The sequence below is a fragment of the Vipera ursinii genome, assembly GCF_947247035.1.
Source record: "Vipera ursinii genome assembly, chromosome: 1".
NCBI lineage: Eukaryota > Metazoa > Chordata > Lepidosauria > Squamata > Viperidae > Vipera > Vipera ursinii.
The window spans coordinates 338,360,151-338,387,852 of NC_139512.1; the positions used below are offsets into that span (position 1 = coordinate 338,360,151).

At 39.5% G+C, this 27,702-nt stretch overlaps 1 protein-coding gene across 2 annotated transcripts; it reads left to right on the plus strand.

The window, feature by feature from the left end:
* On the plus strand, window positions 1-27,583 carry CRCP (CGRP receptor component). Of its 2 annotated transcripts, XM_083351464.1 has the most exons (8): window positions 1-72; window positions 3,801-3,837; window positions 5,488-5,586; window positions 6,944-7,038; window positions 10,250-10,339; window positions 16,678-16,735; window positions 25,421-25,571; window positions 27,140-27,583. In XM_083351464.1, the coding sequence occupies exons 1-7, from the start codon at window positions 65-67 to the stop codon at window positions 25,562-25,564; spliced, it is 531 nt and encodes a 176-aa protein (XP_083207590.1). In that variant the 5' UTR covers window positions 1-64; the 3' UTR covers window positions 25,565-25,571; window positions 27,140-27,583. The 2 variants fall into 2 exon arrangements, with proteins under 2 accessions (XP_083207590.1, XP_083207591.1); XM_083351465.1 differs by lacking the exons at window positions 10,250-10,339; window positions 27,140-27,583 and having other exon boundaries at window positions 25,421-25,821.
* The last annotated feature ends 119 nt before the right edge of the window (window positions 27,584-27,702 follow it).

Here is a 27,702-nt window from a genome sequence, read left to right on the forward strand (position 1 = left end):
AACGCAAGGAGGATACAGTGGTGGCGACGGCGGTGCAGACTTGCCCCTGGACGGCAAGGGCAACATGGAAGTGTAAGATAGCGAGCGAGCTGGGCTTCTTTAGACCAGCAAGACTTGTCCCCACTGAAGGGGTTAAAAACGAGAGGCAGGATTACATTCAGACGCAGGGAAGAAAGAGAAACCCTGGGCGTGGGTCTGAACTGCCATTGCTTTCCGGTCGTGCACGCACACGCGTTTCCCTGACTCGTTTAAAGCTCTCGCGGTTGCTTCGACCTCCTGCAGACATGGCTCCTCCGCTTTGCCTGGCTGGTTTTTTTTAATATATATATAAAATGCTTCAGTGGGTTGTGCGAATGTGGCTCGCTGATTAGTTCACCATTCATCTTTCTTGTGCAAGCCCTGGAAATGGGATCGTTAAGGAAGCAGATTATGTATGTCGACGAATCCAGCTATTGCCTATAGTCCTTCAATATTGCAAGAGGGTTAAAGCCTCAAATGCTGGCGACTTCATGGATACAGGCACAAAGAGGGTTTGGCAACATAGATTGTCATTGCCTCCTAACCTGATTTTTTTATTATTATTATTACTCCTTGGTGTTGCATACAACCCATTTCTTATGGTCTCCAATCCAAATTCAGGTCTGACCCTGCTTAATTTTTTTTTTGTGTTAGCCAAATTCAGTTGCTTGCTTCTGCCTGCTGTGATGGAGAATCTCTTGCTGGGCATACACATAACTACCCCCCCTTTCCCCCCCCTTGCTTTTTCTTAATCCAGACTTGTGATTAATTTTGTCACTTGAGAAGTTTGGGAGGGTGTATAGGAGGAAAACAGTTTTCTGTATGTGCAATCATAGTTGTGTATTTAAATGGGTACACACTGCTCTTCTATGCATTAATGAAAATACACACATACAGTAAAACTAACAAAACCCTTGTAATAGTATCTTATGCAGTTTACACATTAAAAAGTAATTACTATATATCCAAGAGTAAATCCCAGTTAATTTAGTGGTGGTTGCTTGTTCCCTTGCAGCGTTGTATTGATAGGCAGGCTTCTGGGAGAATAAGATCCAATAAAAATAAATATTCATAGGATTTCAGTGCAGTTTGATAAGAAAGTTCTGATTAATAATTACCTATAGATTTAGATACTTCATTGGTAATCAGGCAAGCAGAAAGATTATGTTACTGTTGTTTTATTTGATTATTATTATTATTGGATTTTGACTTTTGATGTGCCTGAGGAATTGTCTTGTGGGTTTAGATGAGATGAGCTAATGACTCCAAGGAAGTGAACATGGTCTTTGAGATGATCCTCCTCCTGGCTTGTGAAAGCTACTTAGGAAGTGACCTGTTCTTGGGTCTACCATGTTTCCCTGAAAGTAAGACCTACCCTGAACATAAGCCCTAGTTTGATTTTTGGGGGTGAGCCTATTATAAGCCCTATCCCCCAAAATAACTAGTTTTGGGGCAAGATACATGCCTAAAAATCAAGCTGGGGGGGGATGGAGCTTACCATTGCAGGCAGGCCTCCCATGGATTGACACTTGCCTCGCCAGCCCACTTCTTCTGCGACCAAAGAAGCAGCTTCATTCTGCAGCTGAGAATGGAGTTTGGGCCTGCATTTTGCAGTCAGAACCAAGCTATGGTGCTGCTGCTGTGAGATGAGTGGAAAAGACAACCCCCCCCCCAAAAAAAAAGACCTGGTGCCACTTTTGGAGGCAAAAAACCCAAACTCTGAGTCTTTGGCAAAACACGGTATGTGATTATGTCATCCTCTGAGAGAAAGGGGCGGTCGACCAGTTTTGAAAGAGGAAGGATTGTGCTCCCTTCTCAAAAAGACATTCCTGGACATAGTGGTTCTAGATAATTTAGGCACACTTCAATCATCCCTTTTTGAAAAGATTGCTGAGAAATGGGATTGCAGGGAACAGATTATCTGAAGCCTTTTCAATTTGAGTTAAGACAACAGTGATCACTTTACTTCTAGAGATGAGGTATATATCATCCTGGTTGATCTTTCAGCTGCCTTTGGTTGTCATAATATTTGATTCATAATATCCTTCTGGACCACCAATGAATATTAGTTGTGAGGGGCATCATTCTTTCACTGGGGGCATTCCAGTCTGTGCTGATTTGGGGGAAAGGGACTGTGGCTGAGGCCCCTAATGTGTGGTTGCCACAGGGCTCAATGCTCTCACCCCCCTTTAGATGAGGAGGGCCTTCATCCTGTGTGCTAGTTGATCATGTTCCTGGCCCCAGAGATGGTGCTGGGTTCCATATAGTTGCTGATGCCCTAGATACCTGTTGACTGTAGACTGTTGGAATGAGTCTTTGATGTTGCAGCTGGTCCTAGAGTTGGTGTCGGTGTTATACATTTTCACAGCCTTCTCTCTAAATATAATACCTAAAAATAAATAAATAGTACCTATTTAATTTGAAAGATGTATTGGGCATGTTTGTAAATATTGATTTGAATCATCCTAAAGCTAAAATTCTCCATCATATCTTTGTAATGAAAAGAATGAGATCTATGGTACAAATGGAGGGGAATGACTATTTCTTACAGACTGATCTTTAAATATGCATATTTCTTTAGAAACCCCACAATTCTTTTTGTTCATTTCCCAAGTAGGTGTAGATTACATTGTAGCCAAAGAGAGGAAAATATCAACTTGGCATCATGCTGGCTTTCGATGCTGTGATAAAGATGGCAAAACATTGTTAAAAATTCATGTGGGCAATGGTTCTATCCAGCAGACAAGGTCATGGGCCAAATTACCTCTTCAAGTCTTCTAAAACCATGCAACATTCGTTCTAAAGTGAGCCAGCCCACTCATCTCCCATGCTTTGGGTCCAGTGAAAATAATTCTCTTTGGATCTGTTCTCCTTTTTTATTATTTTTTCTTAACAATAGTTGTTGGGCACGGGGATCCAGAAGAGATTTCTCCGGATGCATAATGGAATGCAAAGACCTTCAAAAGAATTAAATATCTCCACCAACAAAAGAGAATATATGTCCATCAACAACAACAAAAACACTTTTCATGAAATGATTGTGTCTGTGTGTGTCTGTGTATGAACATAATTGCTGTAACTTTTCTTGTATACACACAATGCAATGAGAACGCCAACTCAGCATATTTTCAGAAGGGGCTCTCTTTTCTCATCCACTCAACCAGTACATTGTAAAGACAACATTAGAGCCTATGGAAGTTTGTGGAAAAGGTGTTGAACTTGTGTGAAAGTGATGAGTGTGGTGGTTCTATTCAAAGAGTCGGCTGTGCTTGACATAATGCATTGTATTTTTTAAGTATGTTGCAACAGGGGACCTGAAAACAGTGGTCATTCCGTTGTAAATGCTAGTGATATTTTCTGCTGCCTATCTGTCCAGCATTGTCCAAAGGATGTATAGCTTTCACTAGTTTGTGATAAGCAAATGTGATTTTTTTAAAAAGAAATCTTGATTTTTTAAATTCATTTTCTGAAAATAAAATGAGTTTATTTGCTGCTAATTGGAATGTAGTTCAATAGAAAACAAGAGCAGGCAGGTCTCCAACAAGTCCTTGTAAACAGATTTGGTTTCAATAGTCTTTACAAGTTATGGCACACTTATTCTTAGTTCAAGTTTAAGTGCAGTTTTAAAAATGATTTGTAAGTAAAACCCTTTCTTACGTTAAGCTCCATGCCCATGTTTCTTTCAATTTTTAGAAGAAAGTTACGGCTTTTAAGGTGGCTTCTCCATGCTTGTCCTGTTAAAGTATCATTGCACTTTCAATCTCTTTGTTTTTTTTCCCTAGGAAAGATGGAAACGCAGCCCTTCTCAGCAATTATGAGGTAATGTGATTTGTACTGTTCTGAAAAGTTATATACAGTATAAGGTCAATTTTGTTTTCATGATGATATAATTCGGTAGATCTGGATGGTATTCAAGTTAGGGAAGTTTTTTTTTCTAGAAGTCAACTTGTTCTACGTCCTTCCACCTTTATCTGAGGTTGCAATTAATGGGCATGAGAACATCATGTCGTTCATGATGGAGCCTAGGTTAGTAGTATAACTTCTGGACTAGCCAATACTCTTTATGTTTGTTCGTGTATTTCCTTAATTGGTGTCTCCTCTTCTCATTTATTTTCTTCTTAAAAGACTGACAGCTCTCTCTGCCATGTGTTTAATAATTGCAAAATCCAAAATCATAGAGTTACTGTTACATAACAGGAATTATAAGGCACCTTGGGGAGTCTACTGTTGAATGAAAATAAATTCTGTAAATAAAAATTTGTACTTTCGTGATGTTAAAATACAACAATCAAAATGTATCTGTCTCCAGTGATAAATAATTGATTTAAAGGGTAAGCATAAAAGGAGGGTGGCCATAATTTAAAATGTAGCCATAATAGAGGGTTGCTCGATTATGCCAGATGAATTACAGATCTGCAAAGGGATGCTAATTTCCTCTGTTTAATAGTGATAACAAAAAGCTCTTTTCTTTGAAATAAGCTGAAATCAAGAACACTTAAAACACTAGCAACAGATTGTAGCAGTGTGCAAGCTCCAGTTATACTCCTGCAAGAAAATCTTCAGCTGAATACATTCTTGGAGACTTCTTTTCCTGCATTTCTTCTGTCCATTTGCTTAAGGAGCTATTCAGAATGCACTTAATTGATTTATAGGGAGGCTAGTACAACCTAAAATAGGTTTCACTAGTCTAAAGCCTGTGGTAATTTGAATTTAAATATTTGGAAACTAACTGGCTTATTGGAAAGGATTTTCCAGTATCTCCTCATATTTATTTATATGAAAAAAATGTATATGGCCGCCTATCTTATATACAATGACACTGTGTAATGGTATGTAGGAATGACCTTGAGAGACAGAAGGAAGAGCCCCAGAGTAGACAACTATCAAATAAGATGCAGCTGAGCCAGTAGAAGGAATGAGGGCATGGCATATATCTCAGAAAGGACCCTACTAAGTTTCTTGGATTTTAAAGATGATGAGGAAGAGATATTCTTTCAGACTTGCAAGATTCTGTTACTGTAATTTTACCATAAAGTCAGAGCTAGAACTTCTGGACTTGCTTCTTGCCTTGAGCATTTGGCAAGGCTGATACCCTGGGTGACTCACAGGGACACAATAAAAACACAATATAACCACAAAACCTGCATAAAAATAACTACAGGCCCCAGAAAACAAAACTCGCCCAAATCTCTGCATCCACATTTATTTGGCTCCAGCTTCCCCTTAGCCCAACATTTGGGGAAAGAGCCACTTATTTAAGGCCTTCCAGAAGGCTACATGCGTAGGCGCATGCCACTTAGGTGAGATGGGGAGTGTACAAATTTGATAAATAAATTAAAAAATATTTCAGGGAGGAGGGTACTTTAGTCCTCAAGATGGCCTTTTACCACATTGCTACTTTAAAGTGGTCTCCTGCCACATGTTCCTTCAAAGTTCTGGAGATGTTTAAAGCTGTTTCCTCCTTCCCAGGTCTACAAATTGCTGACTGATCTGAAGCAGCAGTGCCATGAACCTGGGAAAAGTAAGCAGAGTGTTGGCCAGCAGAATCTGAACACAATCACATATGAAGTAAGTAAAGAAATGAGGAAAAATCTTCTGCTTTATTGCGTTTTCCCTCTCCATCCCACTTGCTTATTTCCACGAACAAGAATATTTTATAATCCTGCTATCTATGAAAAGAACAAGAAAAAAATTCAAAGGAGTAACACATTTCATGGCCCAAACTCACCTCACAGTGTTGTTATTCTGGGGAAACTAGGAAGAGGAAGATATGGTGGATATGTTCACTGCCTTGAGGTTTTTTGTGTGTAAATAATAAGGGTGGGATACAAATAAATAAAATATATCCCTGAAAAATGATATGTATTCGTGAAATAATTTTCATACTTTTTTAAAAAAATTATAATACTGCTTCAATACTATAACTAGTAATATTATAATAATACAGGTCGTCCTCGACTTATGACCACAATTGAACTCAACATTTCTGTTTTTTAAGTGAGAATTTGTTAAGTAATTTTGCCCCATTTTATGATCTTTCCTGTCACAGTAGTTAAGTGAATCACTGCAGTTGTTAAGTTAGTAACACGGTTGTTAAATTAATCTGGCTTCCCTGTTGACTTTGCTTGTCAGAAGTTTGAAAAAGGTACATGACCTTGGAACATTGCAACCATCATAAATGCATGCCAGTTGCTGAGTATCCAAATTTTGATACATGACATGGGGATGCTGCAATGGTTGTGTGAAAAATGGTCATAAGTCACTTTTTTCAGTGCTGTTGTAACTTTAAACGGTCACTAAATGAATGATTGTAAGATCAGGACTGCCTGTAATTATTTAATAAGTGAATAAAAATGCCAATTCCAGTCTGAACATTGGCTGACTGTGCGATGGACCATAATAATCTATAGTTCTATTACATCCGTCCATCACAACATTTCACTTCCTAAGCCTTAGTATCATATTCTCTGATAATTTCTCTTGTCCCTTTTTTATTTCCTCCAGCTTTAATGATATGCCTTATCAAATGGAGATTATTTTACTATCCTAAGACTGTCTGAATTCCTAATATGGTTGAAAATTTTGCTGCGAATTTTGTCCAATTTTCCTTAAGATTTAAAAAGTGGATGGCAGTGGAGCATCTTTCCACCTCCCCATCCCAGTCAGATCATGCTGCTAAAATCTGGTTGCAAAATATTAAAAAAATAGCAACATGACCTTTTAAATGAAATAAATAGGAGCTTTGTAAAGCTCATTGCTCTTGCTGCAAAAAGAACCACAAAGCAAAACATCTTGACTCTACACACCCACAGTAATAATATCATTTGCAGCATTTGAAACCAGGAGAAAGATGTGTTACCCCCAACTGAACGTGGCCTACTACATTGCAGTGGGAATAATATTAAAATTTTCTTTTTCTTTCTAGACATTGAAATACATATCAAAGACACCATGTAAGTTCCAGAGTCCTGAGATTGTAAGAGATTTCCTCATAGCATTGAAAAATCAGAAGCTAACAAAGTAAGTTATAACTTACACCATGCAACAATGGATTAGAATTGTTTGCTTTGGATTACATATATCCCAACTATTCATAGTAATATTGCTGAATCATTTCAGTTCATAAAAATACTCTTAGTTCAGGCCAGGAGATCCCCTGGTGGTAGGGAGCCCGTAAGTCAGCTGCATTATGTGTGATATTCTCCCATTTGTGATTTTATTTTTATCCATGTTTACTGTTTCCATTGGTTTTGTAGTATGTTTTAATAGTAGATGCTATTGTATGCTGTCTCACATAAAGTTACTTTGTGTGAGATAGGTGGCCATATAAATGTGATAAATTTCTTATTTATGGAAAAGCCTGAGTAGCAGTTTCCTGCAATAATATTTGAAATAAAACAGTATTTAATCATATAAACATGTACTATATCTAAGTTGAAAATTACATTCAAGGAAGCTTAAATAAATACTCAATACTTTCAAATATGAGACAGTATAAGTCCTTACTTGTTAGTTAACTTTAGCAAAAGTAATAATTGCTGTATCTGAAAAGACTTTATGAAGGAACATAAAATGAATTTGTCAGGATTGTGGATTTGGTTAATGACAGGATTCCCATCACTAAGTGATCTGGTCACACTTTATACCTTCATCAGTTAACGATGGAAATATTTATTAAATTATTTAATAGGTGAGCTGGGGTTTTAACTCTATTATGTAATGTTTATTAAATATTTTACTTGTTAAACTTTTATTCAGTGTCAAGTTTAATTTGTAACTTACTTTTGGGCCTTCTGGTTATAAATAAAATGGATTGATTTAAATTAATATTAGAAATTAATAGTAAACAGAAGGACTGTAGTTATCTGTTCTCCTTTGAGAGAATGTGAATTGGGATTATTGGCAATCTGCACTTTATCAGGAATATCTACGTTCTGCTGGCTTGCAGTGGCACTACATGCACAACATCCTTTAAAAAAAAAAGATAAAATAAGATAACATTTACAGAATTGTCTTTTTTAACTGTGAGCATACTGGCCCACATTAAAAATAAAATTCTGTTACCTGTTCTCAAAAGAAAGTATATATCTACCCATATACATACATAACACACATATACACGTGCTATATACATACACATACATACATACATACATATACCGTGTGTGTGTGTGTGTGTGTGTGTGTGTGTGTGTGTGTGTGTGTAGTCCTTTTTGAATACGTAGTGGAAAGAGGAAACTTGAGCATTCACAAGGTTGATGCTACGGTATATGGAACAAAACTATGACTGAATCTGGATGTTCTGCTTTGGATAAATGTAAACATACAGAAATTTAAATTTTAATAGCTGAGGAAATTTTTGAATCAGCATTGAAAGGACCAGTGCAGCATTTAGGCTGTATGTATGGATCTGGAAACTTTTCCTTGGTACTTCTCTCTGCAAAACGTCCTTCAATATATAATAACCCTCTCCAGATTTGTTTTCTGCTCCTTTAAAGTAGTCAATTTCTGCTCCTAAATCCTTAAATAAAGAGGTAAACCTCGACTTATGACCATAATTGAATTATGGAATTATGGTCATAAATTGTGCTAGTTGTTAAGCAGGTCATCACATGGACCAACCAGATTTTACCACACTTTTTGTGCTGGTCATTAATGAACTCTGCAATTATTAAACAAACCCATTATTTGCCATAGGCCAGGGGTAGGCAACCTCGGCTCTTTTATGACTCATGGACTTCAACTCCCAGAATTCCTGAGCCAGCTATGCTATGCTGGCTCAGGAATTCTGGGAGTTGAAGTCCATGAGTCATAAAAGAGCCGAGGTTGCCTACCCCTACAATAGGCATTTTCTGCTGGAAAGCAGAAGTAAACACCAGTTTCTAGCCAAAAAGAGTTATAAATTGTAGTCACATGACTGCAGGACACTGCAAACAGCCATAAATGTGGGCCCATTGCTGAGCACCCAAAGTGTGATCATGGCTATCGGAACTTCAAATCTGCATTGTAAGTACCTTTTTGGGTTCATCATAACTTTGAACAGTTGCCAAGCAACTTGTTAGGTGAGGACTATTTCTAGTCAATTTAGTTTGATTTTAATAGTTTTTGCCTAAAAATATTATAACAAACTGCTGTGAAGATAACTTGTAAGAATTGTTAGAGTACTTTTCCAATTGTAGACAATACTGTCTTTCTAAGCATTCACTTAATCTGTGTAATTGTTCTTGATAATCCTTATTATCGTTTTCCTCCATGGTGTCTGCAGCAAACTGTGATTGTACCAAAATGACATTAATTTAAAATAATATATAATTTAATATTATCACATTAATGCTGTGATTCAGTACTTGGCCTAGACCAGGGGTCGGCAACCCCAAAAAGGAAAAGAGCCACTGGGAACCGGTTCCATCACACATAAAAAAAAGTGGGAGCCGCGTGCGTGCGTCCATGCACGCGCATGCGAAAAAAATGTTTTGCGCATGCGCAAAACGGGTTTTTCTTGCACATGCGCGGACGTGCACGGTTGCCTTTTTTTTTAATGTGTGATGGAACCGGTTCCCGGTTGCGCGACGGCCCGTCTGCAAAGCTGCCGCTCTCGCAAGAAGCGGTGCCGCTACCCATTCCGAGAGGTGTGCGTGCACCTCTCCGAACAACCGTAGGTGCGCGCGCACCTCCCCAAACCTCCCCAAACGTCGGCAGGTCTCCGTACCTCCGTGCGAACGGGCAGCGGCCCCGCTTCTTGGGAAAGCTGCCGCGGCCCATCTGCAAAGCTGCCGAAAGCGGCAGCTTTGCAGACGGGCCGCGGCAGCTTTCGCAAGAAGCGGCGCCACTACCCATTCCGAGAGGTGCGCGCGCACCTCTACGAACGACCGTAGGTGCGCGCGCACCTCCCCAAACCTCCCCAAACGTCGGCAGGTCTCCGGACGGCGGCGGCTTGGGAGAGGTGCGTGCGCACTCTCCAAACCGCCGCCATCCCGTTTGCACAGCTGCCGTGTTCGTCAATGTTTGACGAACGCGGCAGGTCTCCGGGCAGGATGGCGGTTTGGCGAGTGCGCGCGCACTCTCCAAAACGCCGCCATCCCGTTTGCACAGCTGCCGTGTTCGTCAATGTTTGACGAACGCGGCAGGTCTCCGGACGGGATGGCGGCGGCTTGGAGAGACATTCTGATGCGTATAAGTAATCATGATATTTGCCTGATTGCATCATTTGCTATCCTTCTGATCTCTCCAGCATCTGTATAAAGGCATCGAGAGAACGATGCTATCGAAGACCATATCCACTGGTGGGATTCAGGCGGTTCGCACCACTTCGGCAGAACCGGTAGCTAATTTTTTGTTGCCCAGGCCCAGAATGGACTTCCTGAAGCGGCATCCACACAGAGAACCGGTTGTTCACATATTTGAATCCCACCACTGAGCACATCATATTATACCTTCACGTTTACAGAGTTAGGTATCCAAGGTTCTACTTGTGTGTCTAAAATAAAAAGTCCCAGAAGTCTCAGCTTGCTTGGCCAATGCTAAGTGATAGAGCTACAGGGAACACATCTGGAGGCTGCAAATTATCTGTGTTTACAGTGCTCAGTTATAGATGTTGAGCTGTCATCCAGGTTCTATAGAGCTTAAATCAGTAGTTGGTACCTCTAGATGGCGCCCATTAACAATATAATTGTTATAGGAAGGCAGGCTCCCACATGAGATCTTAAAAAATATATCATTTTTTTCCTTTTTTTTTAAAAAAATAATATTTTTATATAACTTTTATTTGCTGGCTGGCAATTTGGGGCGTAATATTCATATATCTGGAGGAGATCAGACTGCGGAAGGTTGATGTATATAGGGCTTTATATTATTTAGCAACTCTTTATGTTAGGCCAATAATTTTTTGTGGGATCCTTGGTGCTTTCTGAGCTTAGCAGTTTTCTTGCAGACGTTTTATTACTAAACTAGGTAACATATCATTATGTTACTCCACTCTTCTATCAATAATTTTCTCCCAGATAGCTGATACAACAACAACAACAACAACAAAAAAGACCATTGTGTCTTCAACTGTCATGTCATATTTACAGGTACTTGAATTTGAATTTGAATTTTATTGAATTTATATACCGCCCTTTCCCATAGGACTCAGGGCGGTTTACAGGGTACTTAAAACTATGATACAAAAATTAAAAACAATTAAAAGAGATTAAATTAAATCCAGTATTTCAGAGGTAATTCAGATATTCAGGTTGATCTAGATGAAAACAGCTTTTGACACCTTCAAAATAACATCTTACAAATCAGAAAACAGATATAAGGAGGTGTAGCATCCTTGTTATATAGTGAGGGCCAAAATGGAGCAGCTAAAATGAAGCAGCACTCACGGTATTACTGAGAAGGAAACCACAGTGTGATGCAGCTACTAAAAAAGTAAAAGCTATTTTTGATTGCAATAATAGGAGCACAAGGTCCAGAAGACAAGACAGAATTGTTCTATTCTATGTTGCCTTGGTCATATATCATGTGCTTGTCATTGGCGTTGTTTAGAAGAGAAACAGATTGGAGTGAGTTCAGAAGATGCCTAAATAATAAGAGGTTTGGAAACAAAAGTTCCACTGTTAAAGAATCTGTGTGGGTTTGGCCTATGGAAAAGATAGATGAGGAGAAATATTGTACGGTAACATACTTAAAATGTATGAAGAAAAAAAAGGAATACATTTACTCTATATTACCTCAGAGAGCATGACCAGAACCATTAGAATAAAATTGCAAGAATATAAATTCAGGATGAACTTCAGGAAGAACTTTCTGATTTCTGAGCTGTGGAACAAGCTGCCATGTGAGATTTTTTTTCTCCTTTGCTAGAGGTCTTCAAACAGAGCATGGATGCTAATTTATTAAAGATGCTAGAATAGATCCTGAACAGAGCAGGGGCTTGATGTTATTATTTATAAATTTTGTGTGTGTGTGTGTGTGTGTGTGTGTGTGTGTGTGTGTGTTAAATGTTTGTTAAGTATTTAGATTACCTTGCTAGGCCCCAAACATGGGACAAATCTTTATTTCCTGTTTCAGCCTAACCCAAGGCCATCCCTTAATTCTTTGTTAGCAATCCAAAAAAAATTTGAATCTCAGAAGGGTATGACTGACTGATGAAGACTAATGAGTCCGAAATGCATATCAGCCTCCCTAAATTCTTTGTTAGTAATTTACACAAATATATGAACTGTCCGGTGTGACTACAGCCTGTTCGATGGCCTTTGAGATAAGGCTGAAAACAGGAAATAAAGATTTGCCCCATGTTTGGGGCCTAGCAAGGTAATCTAAGAGTTAACATATGACACATATTTCTCCCCTTGCAAAAAAGCTAACAAAGCGAGAGAGAACCTGTGGCTCAAGAAGTAAACCTAATGTACAAGCAGCCCAGGTTCGAATCTCAGAAGGGTATGACTGACTGATGAAGACTAATGAGTCCGAAATGCATATCAGCCTCCCTAAATTCTTTGTTAGTAATTTACACAAATATATGAACTGTCCAGTGTGACTACAGCCTGTTCGATGGCCTTTGAGATAAGGCTGAAAACAGGAAATAAATATTTGCCCCATGTTTGGGGCCTAGCAAGGTAATCTATGAGTTAACATATGACATATATATATATATATATATATATATATATATATATATATATATATATATATATATATATAAAATAAGTTAAAAAAATTAAAACATATTGTACTGAGAAGAGTCCATAACCACCTAATCCTGTCCTGGGGATAGCGGGGGAAGAGGCATAATGACAAAGTGAATACAGAATTTTAGAAATGTCTATAAATGTATTAAAAAGAAAAAACTGAAATATCTCATTGGCATAAATATTCAGATGCTTCACTCAGTACTTTTTTGAAGCATCTTTGGCAGCAATTACAGCCTCGAGTTTTTTTGGGTATTACGTGACAAGTTTTGCGCACCTGGATTAGGAGATTTTCTGCCATTTGTCCTTGCAAATCCTCTCAAGCTCAGTCAGGTTGGATGGTGACTGCCGGTGGACAGCCATTTTCAGAGATTTTCAACAGGGTTTCTGTCAGGGCTCTGGCTGGGCCACTCCTCTAGGACAGGGCTTTTCAACCTTTTCACCCATTATACCACTTTTAGGATATGGCAGCATCCAAGTACCACCAGTCGCCTAGCAAGGTGTCAAAAACTTGATGACTAAAAAAAAAAGGAAAAAAGTGATGAAGTACAGGTAGTCCTTAACTTACAACAATTTGCTTAGTGACTGTTCGAAGTTACAATGGCACTGAAAAAAGTGCCCCCCAAGCCACAGCCGAGCAAGACACCTGCCTGCCTGCCTGGTGGCGCTCTTCCTCCTGTCCAAGGTTTTCATTGGTGTGAGCATTTCTGTTGAGGATTGGCAGCAGGGGTGGGGTGGGGGTGTTTGATTTTATTTCCCCCCCCCCGTCTGCTGGGTGGTTGCAGCAGGTTTTGGTCACTTCACATGACCCTGGGACACTGTGACCATCATAAATATGAATCAGTTGCCAAGCATCTGAATGTAAATCACAAGACCCTGGAGATGCTGCAACATTCCAGCTGATCGGTGCTTCTACTGGGCTCAGCAAAAGTGCCAGGATCAGTGACGAGCTCCAGCTGGAGCCTGGTGCTGATCCTGGCGCTTCCACTGTGACCTGATAGCCCTGCAGCTCCAGCCATCTCTCGCTCAGGCTTGTGCAGTGTTGCCACCGGTTCAGCTCATCCTCCTCCCCCGCTACCACTTTTCTAGGATGGTCGCGTACCACCTGCTAGGTGCCAATGTATCACAAGTGGTACCCGTACCACTGGTTGAAAAGCCCTGCTCTAGGACATTCACAGAGTTGTCCCTATGCCATTCCTGTGTTGTCTTGATTGTGTGCTTAGGATCATTATCATGTTGGAAAGTGAATTTTCGGCCCAGTCGGAGGTCCTGAGCACTGTGGAACAGGTTTTCATTGAGGATATCCCTGTACTTTGCTCCATTCAACTTTCCCTCAACCCTGACCAGTCTCCCAATCCCTGCTGCTGAAAAACACCCCCACAGCATGATGCTGCCACTGCCATGCTTCACTGTTGGGATGATATTGGGCAGGTGATGAGCAGTGCCTGGTTTCCTCCAAACATAATATTTAGAATTGAGGACAAACTGTTTAGTCTTGGTTTCATCAGACCAGAGAATCTTGTTCCTCAGTCTGAGAGTCCTTCAGGTGCTTTTTTGCAAACCCCAAGTGGGCTTTCATGTGTTTTGCACTGAGGAGACGCTTCCGTCTAGCCACTCTGCCATAAAACCCAGATCAGTGGAGGCTGCAGTGATGGCTGTCCTTCTGGAATTTTGTCCCATCTCTACACAGGATCTCTGGAGCTCCATCTCTGCACAGGATCTCTGGAGCTCAGGTTCTTGATCATCTCTCTTACTAAGGCCCTTCTCCCCCAATTGCTCAATCTGACCAGGTTACCAGTTCTTGGAAGAGTGGTGGTTATGCCAAACTTCTTCTGTTTGAGAATTATGGAGGCCACTGCACTCTTAAAAACCTTCAATGCAGCAGAAATTTTATTGTAGCCTTCCCCAGATCTTGCCATAATCCTGTCTGTGAGCTCTGCAGGCAGTTCCTTTGACCTCATGGCTTTTGCTCTGCTGCAGAATGCATTGTTAGCTGTGAGGCCTTCTATAAAGAGGTGTGTGCCTTTCCAAATCGTGTCCTATCAGTTTAATTTACCATAGGTGGGCTCCAATCAAGATGCAGAAACATGCCGGCAATGATCAAGAGAAATGGGAAGCATCTCAGCTAAATTTCAAGTGTTGTTGCAAAAGATCAATGTGATATTTCCATTTTTTATTTTTTAATAAATTTACAGACATTTCTAAAATTCTGTTTTCACTTTGTCATTATGAGATACAGAGTGTAGATTAATGATAAAAAATGATTTTCAACAACTGTAGAATCAGGCTGCAACATAACAAAATTGACAAAAGTAAAGGGTGTCTGAATACTTTCTGAATGCACAGTATAACTAGATAACGTCAGCATAGTGATCATATCTAGGCTCATGTCAAAGTTGACCCCACTCGAGAGAAAAGAATTGAGCTCTGAGAAATGAAACCAACCTTAGAAGGAAAATCACTTCTATGTCTCCCACTCTCAACCCCGAAACAAGGGCAGAATGATACCATTTATTTAATCAAATAATTCTAGCAAGTTTACTTGGGGATGGTACTGAAAGCTGTTGAGAGATCAAAGTGGGACAGGATGGATGCAGAACCTGAATCCTGTTCCCATTATAGATCATTATCATGCCATCTCAGTAATGTGCCAAGGCCTGGAGCCTGACTGGGAGGAATACAAATAATCTTCCCTCAGGAGCCTGTGAAGCTTCAGCCCAAATTCTGTCTCAAATGCTTTCCCTAGAAAAAGAAAGTTGGAGATGTATCAGAAATTATCCAGCATAGTTTGGTCCAACAATGAGTACTTGAGAACGTATCTTTGCATCCTAACCCCAGGCATAACTCATTTCAGTCAAGAATGAATGTACCACCTCTTAGATTCAACCACACATTGTCTCCCCACAGACCTTAACCAGTTTGGAAGAACATGGATCTAATATACAACCCTGTGGACCCTCTCCACTTCCTTAGGACTAAGAAAGTAAAACTTTTCTCAGATCAAGCTAGACTATGCTTAACTCAGTGGGACCTGCACAGTTGGAATTCAGCTCAGGGTAGATTTGAATGATTTCCCTTAACAGATGCCTTGAATAATCTTCAGAGCAGCCTATCAGACAACCTTCTGACCCATTTCTCCTAGGAGGGGTTGAGTCACTTTGTACAGGGTTCCTAGAAAGCAATCCATGGACACAATAAAATGGGGGAAATAATTACATTTTACCCCTCTTTATTGTATATACCTTAATAAAGGCTCTTCCCTATGTTTGATTAGGCTCTTCATTCTTCCTCCAACAGCGCTGTAGGCATCTCTTTGTTATTTCATCTCTATTCTGAGTTGTTACACCATGATTTAAATTCCTGAACTCCCTTTAAAAAAGCCCAGACATATACAAGTATAGTAGTAATTATAAATTATCCTTGGTTATGTTTTCATTTAGCTTAAATGTTGTTCACAAAAATTTTTTATAGCTAACTCATGGTTGAAAAAAATAAACTGGTTTAAATAATTTTACATAAAAGTGATCAAATTTCACCCAGCTGTTGATACTGAATAAATTGGACATCCCTGACTTCTGCCTGTCTTGTTAACCAAAGATGTGAAATTGACACTTAATGGTTTTATTGTGCCGCAAAGGATTTTGAAATATGTTTTCAGCCCTTTGGGACTATCTAAGGAAACAAGCTTTTGAAATCTGGGTTCAGAAAGAGAAATGGGATGTGAATGTTCCTGAACAAAGGGTCACTGAGGGTTTTAAAACTTACAAACCAGCAAATTCCAATGGATTACAGATGTGGGAATGGCAATTTTCAAGCTCCCAAATTATTTCATTCTTGACTGCTGTAGTTCTAAGGCCAGGCTGTAAGTAAGACACTGAAGTAAGTTGGATGTTCTGTGGACAAGGTTTTGTTATGATGTGGACTCATTCCTGTGACCAGAATCCCTAAATTATATATATTTATCTCCTTTGCTTGGGTACAGGGCAGAAAAATTGCAACTACTCAACCACAGGCCTGCAACTGCTGTTGAAATCCAGCTGGTAAGTTACAAAGCTGCCTTCTGAAACATTGGTTTGAACATAGAAAATCAGTCAAGGAGATCTCTCAACTTTCCAATAATGTTGGGATTGATATCATTCTTGTCTGGTTATCCTTTTTCTTGCTTTTGTCCTTATCCTCAGCCTATTTTATTGTTTACTCTGGCTGCGAAATGGTTGCAGCAGTAACTGCACAAAGATACATTTGATGGGATGAAATCATGGACAGTAGGATCCAGGTTCAGGTGAGCCTTACCTGTACAGATACAGTGGAAAGGCTGGGAAAGGTGGGAAAAGTCAACAAAGAATAGCAGCTACCAGGAGGAGTTACTGCTATTGTTAGCAGTATTGAAATTCTGTTGTTTTGAATTTATTTTATTATAACAGGTTTGTTTATTTCATCTTTGATTATGTATTGAAAACTGCCCTGGAAATATATTAGAAGACTGGAATGTAAGTTATTGTAATATTTGTAAATATATTATGTAAGCCACCCAGGATATTAAGAATGATTTGGGCAGCCATATAAATTTAAAGAAATAAACATCAAGAAATAAACAAGAAGCCATAGAAGAGTGCTGAAGCAAAGTAATTATATCTAGGTTAAATGTAAAAATAAAATGGTCAGGAATGGACTGTATTTTTTGGATATTTGTGCAAACACACATGAAATAGCTACTTAGTTTTATAAGGAGAGATTCTATCTTATACACAATAGAAGTCCAAATATGACAGAAGACAGGAAATACGTACAATAAAATCAGGTTGTCATGGAGAGCAATGTATCTAGAAGCCAGGTTGGTTCTGACAACCAGTTTTAAACCATCTATGTGTTCAATTAATTAACTTGTCATCAAGTCCACACTTTACTAACTTAATCCGAATTTTGTGGAGTGCTTTGTCACATTTTTGTTGTTGAAAGCAAGGTATAATATACTGTATGTACAGTATTCTCTGCCATCTCTGAAAGTTGTTGTCTGATAAAAATGAGTTACTGCTATTTTATCTTCTGATAGGTAGCCCATTTTAAAATTTCTACTGAATGATCTCTTCATTATTGATTCTAGAATTTGTCTGCTTTGATGTTCTGCCAGCTGGTCTGTAATTTCCTAGTGCTTCCTTTGTTCCTTTTTTGAAGATGGGAATCTTGTCCTTTTGGTACTTCTGGTTTTCTCAAGACTCATAAAGATTTGACCAGACTATCAGAAAATTCTTTCATGCTCTGTATTTCGTCTGATCCTCATGCAAAGTAAATATAAATATGGTCCCACTCTAACCCTGGCCTCTTATGTTGACCTGAACAGCTGTCTAGTTCTTTTGTCATTGAAGAAGCATGAGAAAAAATATGACTTTAGCCCCGTTGTTCCTTTGTTACTTGTTATTTCACCTTCACTTTGGCTAAACATACCACGTTCCTTTATTTATTTTTCCTAAAATTTAGCCTCCAAGCCCCTCGCTATCTTTGTTGCTCTTCTCTGCACTGAATTTGTATCTGACAGTTCTGAGGATGAAAATAGACACTTTATGCTTTTCCTGCATTCCCCATTTTTAAATACCTTTTTAAAAAAGAAATTCATACTGTGTAAGCTCTTTTTCCCATTAGCTTCTCTGATCACAGATTCCTACTTACCGTTATTCTGAATTATTAAAATGTGCAAAGTTCAAAATACCCAGTCAGTTAGGTAAATTTCCTTTCCTTTAATCATTATCTCCAACACTACGTGGTCACTTTCTCTTAATATTGTCTGCTTATTTTCTATCTCTCCCGCCCCCTTCCACCTCCATGCTGCATCATTCCATGCTAACAAACCTTTGAGAGCTGCAGAGTCAATGGCTATTGACTGATACATCCTTGAGAGCTGCAGATTCCCTGGGCAAATAAAGTGTTCATTTTAGAAGAAAATGAATAGCTGAAGCGAACGTTCTGAAGTGGCGCCTGCTCTCGCAGAAGATGTGGGAGTTATTAGGTCATTGATTTAGCAAAAAGGCAATCTCTCCATCTGCTCTATTCCATGTTTAAGGGAGTCTGTTAGTTTACAGGAGATAGAAAATAAAACAAAAGATCACTCTCAGCTTAATCCCCCTCCATAAAAATATTTTGATTCCCAAATAGTTCCTAGGGACACAATCAAGGCTGCTGACTTTAACTGAAATAGGTTAAAATAATTCAATTTTACAAAATGTTTCAGCTGTGTATCTTACTGTTTTTATTATACTGTAGTACAGGTAGTCCTCAAGTTAGAGCCACTCACTTAGTGACTGTTTGAAGTTATAGTTGAAATAAGTTACAGCTGAAATAAGTGACTTATGACCGTTTTTCAAACTTATGACCATTGTGGCAACCCTATGGTCACATGAGCAAAATTCAGACGCTTAAATGACTGACTCATATTTATGACGGTTACAGTGTCTCGGGGTCATGTGATCCCCTTTTGTGACCTTTAGACAAGCAAAGTCAATGGGGAAGCTAGATTCTCTTAACTGTGTTACTAACTTAACAAACTGCAGTGATACGCTTCACAAGTCATAAAATGGGGCAAAACTCACTAACAATTGTCTCACTTAGCAATGGGAACTTTAGGCTCAGTGGTGGCCATAAGTCAAGGACTACCTATATGTTTTGTCTCTCAGGTATTTAAAAGTTAAGTAGAGAAAAACAATCATTTCTATTTGCTTAGCTCAAAAATAATTTTTACCTACCTGAAGAATAGAATGGAATGGAATGGAATGGAACCTTGGAGGTCTTCTAGTTCAGCCCCCTGCTCAAGCAGGAGAACCTATACCAGACATATCAAACTTGTGACATCACGTGATGTCATGCAACATATCGGAGCTTTTTTTCCATTGCCGGCAATGGAGTGGGCACGGTTTCCTGATGACGCATCCGGCCCGTGGGCTGGCAGTTTGACCCTCCTGACCTATACCATTTCAGACAAGTGACTGTCTAGTGCAGGGGTAGGCAACCTCGGCTCTTTTATGACTCATGGACTTCAACTCCCAGAATTCCTGAGTTAGCTGACTCAGGAATTCTGGGAGTTGAAGTCCATGAGTCATAAAAGAGCCGAGGTTGCCTACCCCTGGTCTAGTGTATTCTTAAAAATCTTCAGTGATGCCCACGATTTCTGAAGGCAAGCTGTTCCACTGGTTAATTGTCCTCACTGTTAGGAAGTTTCTCCTTAATTCCAGGTTGCTTCTCTCTTTGATCAGTTTCCAACCATTGTTTCTTGTCCTGCCCTCTGGTGATTTGGAGAATAGTTTGATGCCCTCTTCTTTGTAGCAGCCCCTCAAATACTGGAATACTGATATCATGTCCCCCCTAGTCGTCCTTTTCTTTAGACTAGCTGTACCCAGTTCTTGCAACCGTTCTTCCTATGTTTTAGTCTCCAGGTCTTTAATCATTTTAGTTGCTCTTCTCTGAACTTTTTCTAAAATCTCAACATCTTTTTTATAGTATGGTGACCCAAATTGGTCTTACTAGGGTTTTATAAAGCAGTACTTATACTTCTTGTGATCTTGATTCTATGCCTCTGTTTATACAACCCAGGATTGTATTAGCTATTTTGGCTGCTTTTTTGAAGAGTTTGATATTATTGTTGTTATGGTTGTACAGTCAGCCAGATGTTTAGATTGCTTTTGGCACTTTTATCCACCTATTGAATCCTTTCCAAAAACCTGAGATAGGCAGAAGTTGTTCAATAATATTAAAGGTATCATTGCAGCATCCAAGCTGTTTAATGGGAAAGCTACCTTTTGCAATTGACTGATGATTTTGTCAGTGCCAATAGTGTTCAAGTGGTAAACCAGATGTTTTGAGATTGCACCTAAGGGGCAAGGTACTGCCATGTCCTCTATCCAGATATTTTATTTTTCTTATTGACTATTATTATTTACGATTTAAAGAATTTATATACATTCACATTGAACAGTGTGATTCAGTAGCTTTCAGTTACTGGGAGGGAGAGTAAATCAACAATCAGCAATAAACAGTAATAATAATAGGAAAGCTGGTTCACATTCATACTCTTTTCCAGTCAGAACTTACCTTTGCCCTTGTGCAGGGGTAGGCAACCTCGGCTCTTTTATGACTCATGGACTTCAACTCCCAGAATTCCTGAGTCAGATAGCTGACTCAGGAATTCTGGGAGTTGAAGTCCATGAGTCATAAAAGAGCCGAGGTTGCCTACTCCTGCCCTAGTGGAAAGGGCCATGTTTTAAAGCTTTCAAATGCTAATAAGGTTGGGGCTAACTGAATATTGGGAGGAAGATGACTGCAAAGAACGGGTTCTGTTACAGAAGAGTCATGGCAGCTGGGTCCCATCAGGTGACGATGTTTCAAGGAAAAAATCCAGAGTGTGGTGACTTGATTAGAATGAGTGGGGCAGTCAAATGTTCTTTAGGAGAGATGTCCCATAAATAACTTAGACCTGTGACATGCTATGATAGATAATGAACAGACATAACCGGCACGCAAGATGAAGCAGGTCCTCAACTTACAACAGTTCATTTAGTGACCATTCAAAGTTACAATATCAGTAAAAAAAAAGTGACATGACCATTTTTCACACTTACAACTGTTGCAACATCCCTATATAGTCACGTGATCAAAATTCAGACAGTTTGAAATTGACTCATGATGGTTGCAGCATCCTGGGATCGCATGGTCACCTTTTGCAACCTTCTGACAAGTTAATGGGGAAGTTAATGGGGAAACCAGATTCATTTAAGAATCATATTACTAACTAAACAACTGCAGCAATTCACTTAACAACTGTGGCAAGAAAAGTTGTAAAATGGGGCAAAACTCACTTAAAAATGTTTTGCTTAGCAATTTAAATTTTGGGCTCAGTTGTGGTTGTAAGTCAAGGACTACCTCTATCATGCAAGGGCCTCCTGGCCACAGCTGCCACCTGCTTATTGAGCAGGAGCTATGAATCCACGAGGACTCCAGATTGCACACTCAGAGTAGGAAAGAACAACTCTACTGAAGCCAAAGATGTAAAATTTCCTCTTCTGGGATCCAATATCTAAGTCATTTTGATAGCTTAGACACAAAAGGCTAAAGATCACAAACCTGTTGCCTGCAGTTGAGGAAGTTTGTTTTTCTCTGAGATAAGAGCATTAGATCTATACAGAGCATTAGCTATGATAGAAGTTGTTTGTTTAAAGAGGAAAGGATTTTATTTGGTTTTATGGTGTGATTAAGAATTTCCATTTGCTGTTCTTAGGCAGGTCTAACAGGTGAGTGTTTGCATCAGAAATTTCTTATCGTTTCCACTGAGTACTTGGATCATATGCATCATTAGGAAAAAAATAAAACTTCTAGAACAGTTATTTGTTGCTCAGTCATTTAGTTGCTTTTTACTCTTTGTGCTGGACATCATTTTACTAGGATTGGCTGTTAAATATATTTAATTCTCTAAGTTTTATAAATATCCCTTGTCCTTCCTATTTAATTGTTCTCAGATTTTTTTGTACTGTGTATTTCTGCTTTCAGTTATTTTCAGTGCATAGCAGACAACTATTTTTGCATTTCTGAATATATTGTTCCTTCACCATTAATAATGCCATGGCTTTTTTCAGGCACTCTAGTTACCAAACCTAATCCATTAAATTTATTCTTTACATTCATTACAATATCAAAATAAATAAACTGACATATTGGTCAGATGTTTTATTTTTCTTTGGTTTGAGATACAACTCTGCAACAAGAAGTTTGTGGTCTGAGCCATAGTCAGCACCACAATGTGTTCTTGCTGACAGCATGAAATTTCTTTAGTTTTGCCTTTAGAATATTTTGTCAGTTTGATTTCAGACTTGTCCATCTGATGATGGCCATCTGTAGAATTATGTTATAGGTTCTTGGAATAAGTCATGTGCTATAAGCATTTAATTTTCTTAGCATATGACCAAAATTTCCTGTCATTCCAGATGCTATTTCCAGCTTTAGTATCTCAGATTCCTATACTGTAATTAGAATTATTCCTTTTTTATATGGTATAGGAAATTGCCATAGAACTGTTCAGTTTCCGTTTCCACTGCATCTTGGTTTAAAGTATACTTGGTTTATCATAAGATAATTGGTTTACCTTTGACTCAGATTAAGATCCTCTTTCATTTGGGGAAGGGTTGTATCCAAGCACTGACTTAAGACACCATTTTGTTAATAATAGCTGGCCTTATTTCTTCAATGAGATTTTAATCCACAATTGAAGATCTAATGCTTTTCTGATGTGAAGTGACCTACTCCAGTCCATTTCAGTTTGTTGATTTCCAGAATGTGAATATTCAGTCTTGACGTTTCTGTTCTGACATCAACTTTGCCTTAGTTCATGGTCTGACATTCCGTGGACCAACAGTAGATATATCTTTGAAACCTGAACCTTTCCTTTTGCTTCTGGGCAGTCAGCAGCTGGGCTTCCTTTTGGCTTTAATTCAACTAGGTCATAAGCACCAGTGGTCTCGCTCTTCGCTCTTGCCCAGTAGCTTGTTTCATACCTTCCAAGCTTCAAAAACATGTTGATATTGTCTTGGTTTTGGACATCCACTTGATTTTGACAGAACACTGAAGTAGACTGCTGTTTCTTTCTCCGGTGGGCTGTATTTAGTCAGAAACCTCATCTACAACATGCCTGTCATGGATGACATTTCTGAAAGTGTATACTACAGTATATAGTAACATCATTAGGAAATGCAAGCTGTTTCATTACTACAAGGTCAAGATCCATGAACGAAATAATGTTTCACTTTAAATTCATGCTGCATCCCAATTAGAGCAAGGCTGAACCTAAATAGTCCAATGGGCAATGAATTCTCTCTATTGGACAGGGTATTAGAAAGTAGGAAATGGGAAAAAGCAAAGAAATTCCAGAAACTAGGATCAAATCAAATATCTTTATTATGACCTTTGACCAACTTTTACAGTAAAAAAGAGAAATAGATTGATATAACAATTCATTGTTGGGGGAGGGAAGCAATAGGGACAATCAAATGATATATCTAATTAAAGGTTTTGCACAGTTGCATGACGGTGAAGGTATCTGACCACCTGATATGTGAGTGTGGCTCTAGCATCCCTTAAAAAGTAATAAACATAAAATTTATCAGTGTTATCTTCACATTTGGAGATGACTGGGGAGATCACAGCACATCTTGTGATATGATAAAAAGGACACTCTATGACAGACATGTCAAACATAAGGCCCGAGGGCCAGATCCGGCCTGTGAAGTGGTTTCATGCAGCCAGCGAAGCCATCCTGGAAATAGTGAGGGAACGGCCCCCACTGCCTTGGCCCTGGCCCAGAGACCCTCCTCCTGCCAGAGACCCCAAGATCTGTCCCACTCCTGCCCAGGCCCCCATAGGCACCCTTGATGCGAACGATGTAGAGCTGGCCATGCCCACCCAGTAGGCCATACGCACTTTATCCATGCCCACCCAGTAGGCGACGCCTACCCAGGCCACACCCACCCGGCCCCCTGAGGGCAACCGCAATGCTGATGCGGCCCTCAATGAAATTGAGTTTGACACCCCTGCTCTATGAGGACATGTGAGTCCCTTGGACTGCAAGGCAATCAAACCGGTCAGTCCTAGAGGAGATCAACCCTGACTGCTATTTAGAAGGCCAGATCCTGAAGCTAAAACTCAAATACTTTGGCCACCTAATGAGAAGGTAGGACTCACTGGAGAAGAGCCTAATGCTGGGAAAGATTGAGGGCAAGAGAAGATGGGGTTGACAGAGAATGAGGTGGCTGGATGGAGTCACTGAAGCAGTAGGCGTGAGCTTAAATGGACTCCAGAAGATGGTAGAGGACAGGAAGGCCTGGAGGAACATTGTCCGTAGTATCGCGATGGGTCAGACACGACTTTGCAGCTAACAACAACAATGAGGACATGAGCAAGAGTTTTGACCTCCTTGTACCCACAGGGGCAATTTGTCTGCAAATAAGGAGTCCCGAGCAACAGTGGCGTAGCGTGGGGGGTGCAGGGGGGGCCGGCCGCACCGGGCGCAACATCTGGGGGGGCGCATTAGATGCATTTTACTTTAATTACATCAGTATTTTCATAACAAACAATACATGTGCTTAGGGGGTAAGGGTTTCTTTAACTAATCTAGTGGAAGAGACTCGAGTGCTAAAATCCACGGGTTAGGGGGCGCAAATTACTTGCCTTGCCCCGGGTGCTGACAACCCACGCTACGCCACTGCCGAGCAACCTTCCTACCAGTAGAGCTGGTGAGAGGGCCAGAAATTAGGGTAAATGGTTCAGTTATAAGGTTTGGGTTCAAGGTGTATCCAGATATTGAAAGTACCTAACTGACTGCATTCAATCAGTGTGGAGATATGGAAGGTTCTTATCAGTGCCAACAGTCTTATCTGTAGGAATGCCCTTTCTTATCAGGGAAGAGAGGGCCTCTGTGCCAGTTCTTTGGAAAACATGATTAGTTAACTGTTTTTCTAATGGGTAGTGGTTGGTTTAATTTTATACTAATTTTGCTGAGCCTCCCTAAATTTTAAAGTTGATCATTTTTTGTTCATCTGCTGCATAATGTCAACTTTATTTTTTTTAGGACAATCTCTTGCTGTACCAGTTGGGAATTTTGAGAGTTAAGTTCGTCCTAAGGAGCTTGGAGGTTAGCATGTAAAAGAGTGATCAGGACATACTGGTAGATACTAAATTATTGTCATTTGCAGATTGTGGAAGAAAGCGAGGAGAGGCTTACAGAAGAGCAAATTGAATCCCTTCTCCAGACCGTCACCAGCATGCTTCCTGGAGACCCAGAACAAGAGCAGGAGCAGCAACCTATGGTTGCAGAAGAGGAGGGCAGCCAGACATAGGAGAAGTGTAAGCGGACTTGAACTGCAGGAGACCCACTTCCCCATTTTAGCATCAGGCAAGAGTTGGCCAAACTCTTCATTTGCTATGAGAATCTGCAGATTTCCCACTGTTCCCATGATGATTACGCAGTGTTGTCACTATATGTTTTTCAGTTGTTTGTACACCGTAGGAGCATTGTTATTTACAGTATAAACTTTTAAAGGAAAAAAATCACTTTTATTTTTATGTTTTGTGTATTGTAAATGCAACATGAATCGAAATTCATCCCAGGGCAAATGCTACTGTTGGCTTCACAATTTTCATGCTTATCTACTATAATATGAATCTGAGTTCATCTCAAGGCAGATGCTGCAGTTGGCTTCACAATTTTCATACTTATCTACCTGGAAAGTTTACACATCAATAGCACAGACAATGGCATTATGGACTTGTTCATTTATTAGATAAGTGCATTCCAATTTTCATAAAATTACTAAAGGGTATCACATATAAAGTAATAGATCATTAATAGGTTAACAATAACCTGCCCATTATGGTTGCATGTCTTAACAGTTGCAAAATGGGCTGTTACACAACCAACCCAATTTTATGACCTTCTTGTAACAGTTTTTAAGCAAAAAACTATAGTCATTACGTAAATGTGTGGTCATTAAATAAATGTGGTAATTAAGCAAATCAATTGTTCACTATAGGTGTGGTTTTGTCAAAAAGTAAAAGTGACAGTTTTGGGTAAAACTTGTAAAACTGGTCATGTGACCATAGGATGCTGCAAATGGCTATAAATACATCCATATTGCCAAAGTTCTCATGTGACCACAAAGGGAGCCCAACCGTTGGAACTTTCAATTTGGGGTTGTTAAGTTCTCTTTTCAGGTTGGTCATAATTTTGAATGGTTGCTAAGCAACCTGTTGTAAGTCAAGGACTATCTGTATGTTACTCTTTCCTTTGTTTCTCAGCTGAGGCCTTCACTCTTCATTGGGTGGACTCACACTTAATTCTTAGCCATAAAAATTGTCTACTATCCTTTTGGCAGATATAAACATTGTGTGGGATCAATTTGTTGGGCAACACAGCCAGTTGCTAAGAAAAACTAAAGGCATATTGTTTAGTCAGTGCCACTCTGTCTTCCTCCCTTCCTTTCATTTTTCTACCTGCAAACCTCTGTCTGATAGCCTTGTATCTTCCTAATATTTGGGAGACTGAAAGAATCCAGTAACCAGTGGCAGAGGATTGAAGGAATCATGATCTAGAACATCAAGAAGCTTTGCCATGTTGTTTCTGAGTGTCTTTTTCTCTTAGGTTTTCCAAATTCTGGATTCTTTGCTTGCTTGAACATATCAACAGGCCTAAAGAACAAGGCAACTGTTTACACATCTAAATACAATGGGAGTGTCTGGCCAATCCTTCCAATGCAGTGCTGAGCAGCTGCTTAAATCCTCTGTAATTAGTAAACCATCAGCTTTTTGGAACATGTATGTTTTAGGTTTGTGAAAAGTACACAAAGAAAGAAACACATAGGAAAAACAAGCAGAAGTGTGTATTAGTTTGAGATATGTATTCTTTTTTTATGCAGGCAATACTTTCGGGTGCTGAAACTCCTTTACAGGAAACTGGGCACTGAATGATTACAGCCACAGGCGAGCAAGTCCATAAAGCAACTTGGTCCTTGTTCAAAGTTCCTATTTGCTCTTCTGCAGATGTGCCAGAAGGTGAAGAGATTTGAACATAAGGAGTCCTCTCCTTGCTTCCTGCTCTGGTAGCCTGGAAACATATGCATATGGAGAAAAGTGTCCTGAAATCAGTTTAGGGCTTCAAAGAGACTGTGTGGTTTGTTAATAAATTTAAACTGGGCAAATTCAAACAACATGCGCACAATGACTTGATTGACATATCTTGCTAAGAGGCAGTGGGAGGTATATGAAACCCTTGAATCCACCTCTGGCAGTAGACAGTAGACAGAAGTAAGTGGTGTAGTTAGCCATTTTGAGTCGACAAATAAAAACATTGTAAATCCTGATTTAGGGGTATCCATTGGTTTTTTTTTTTAAAAAAAAAGTCAAAAGAGGTCAGCTAAAACTGTATGTTTGATGTTCTGCCCCTTGCATGCTTGCTTTGGTTATAATGTCCTGCTTTCAT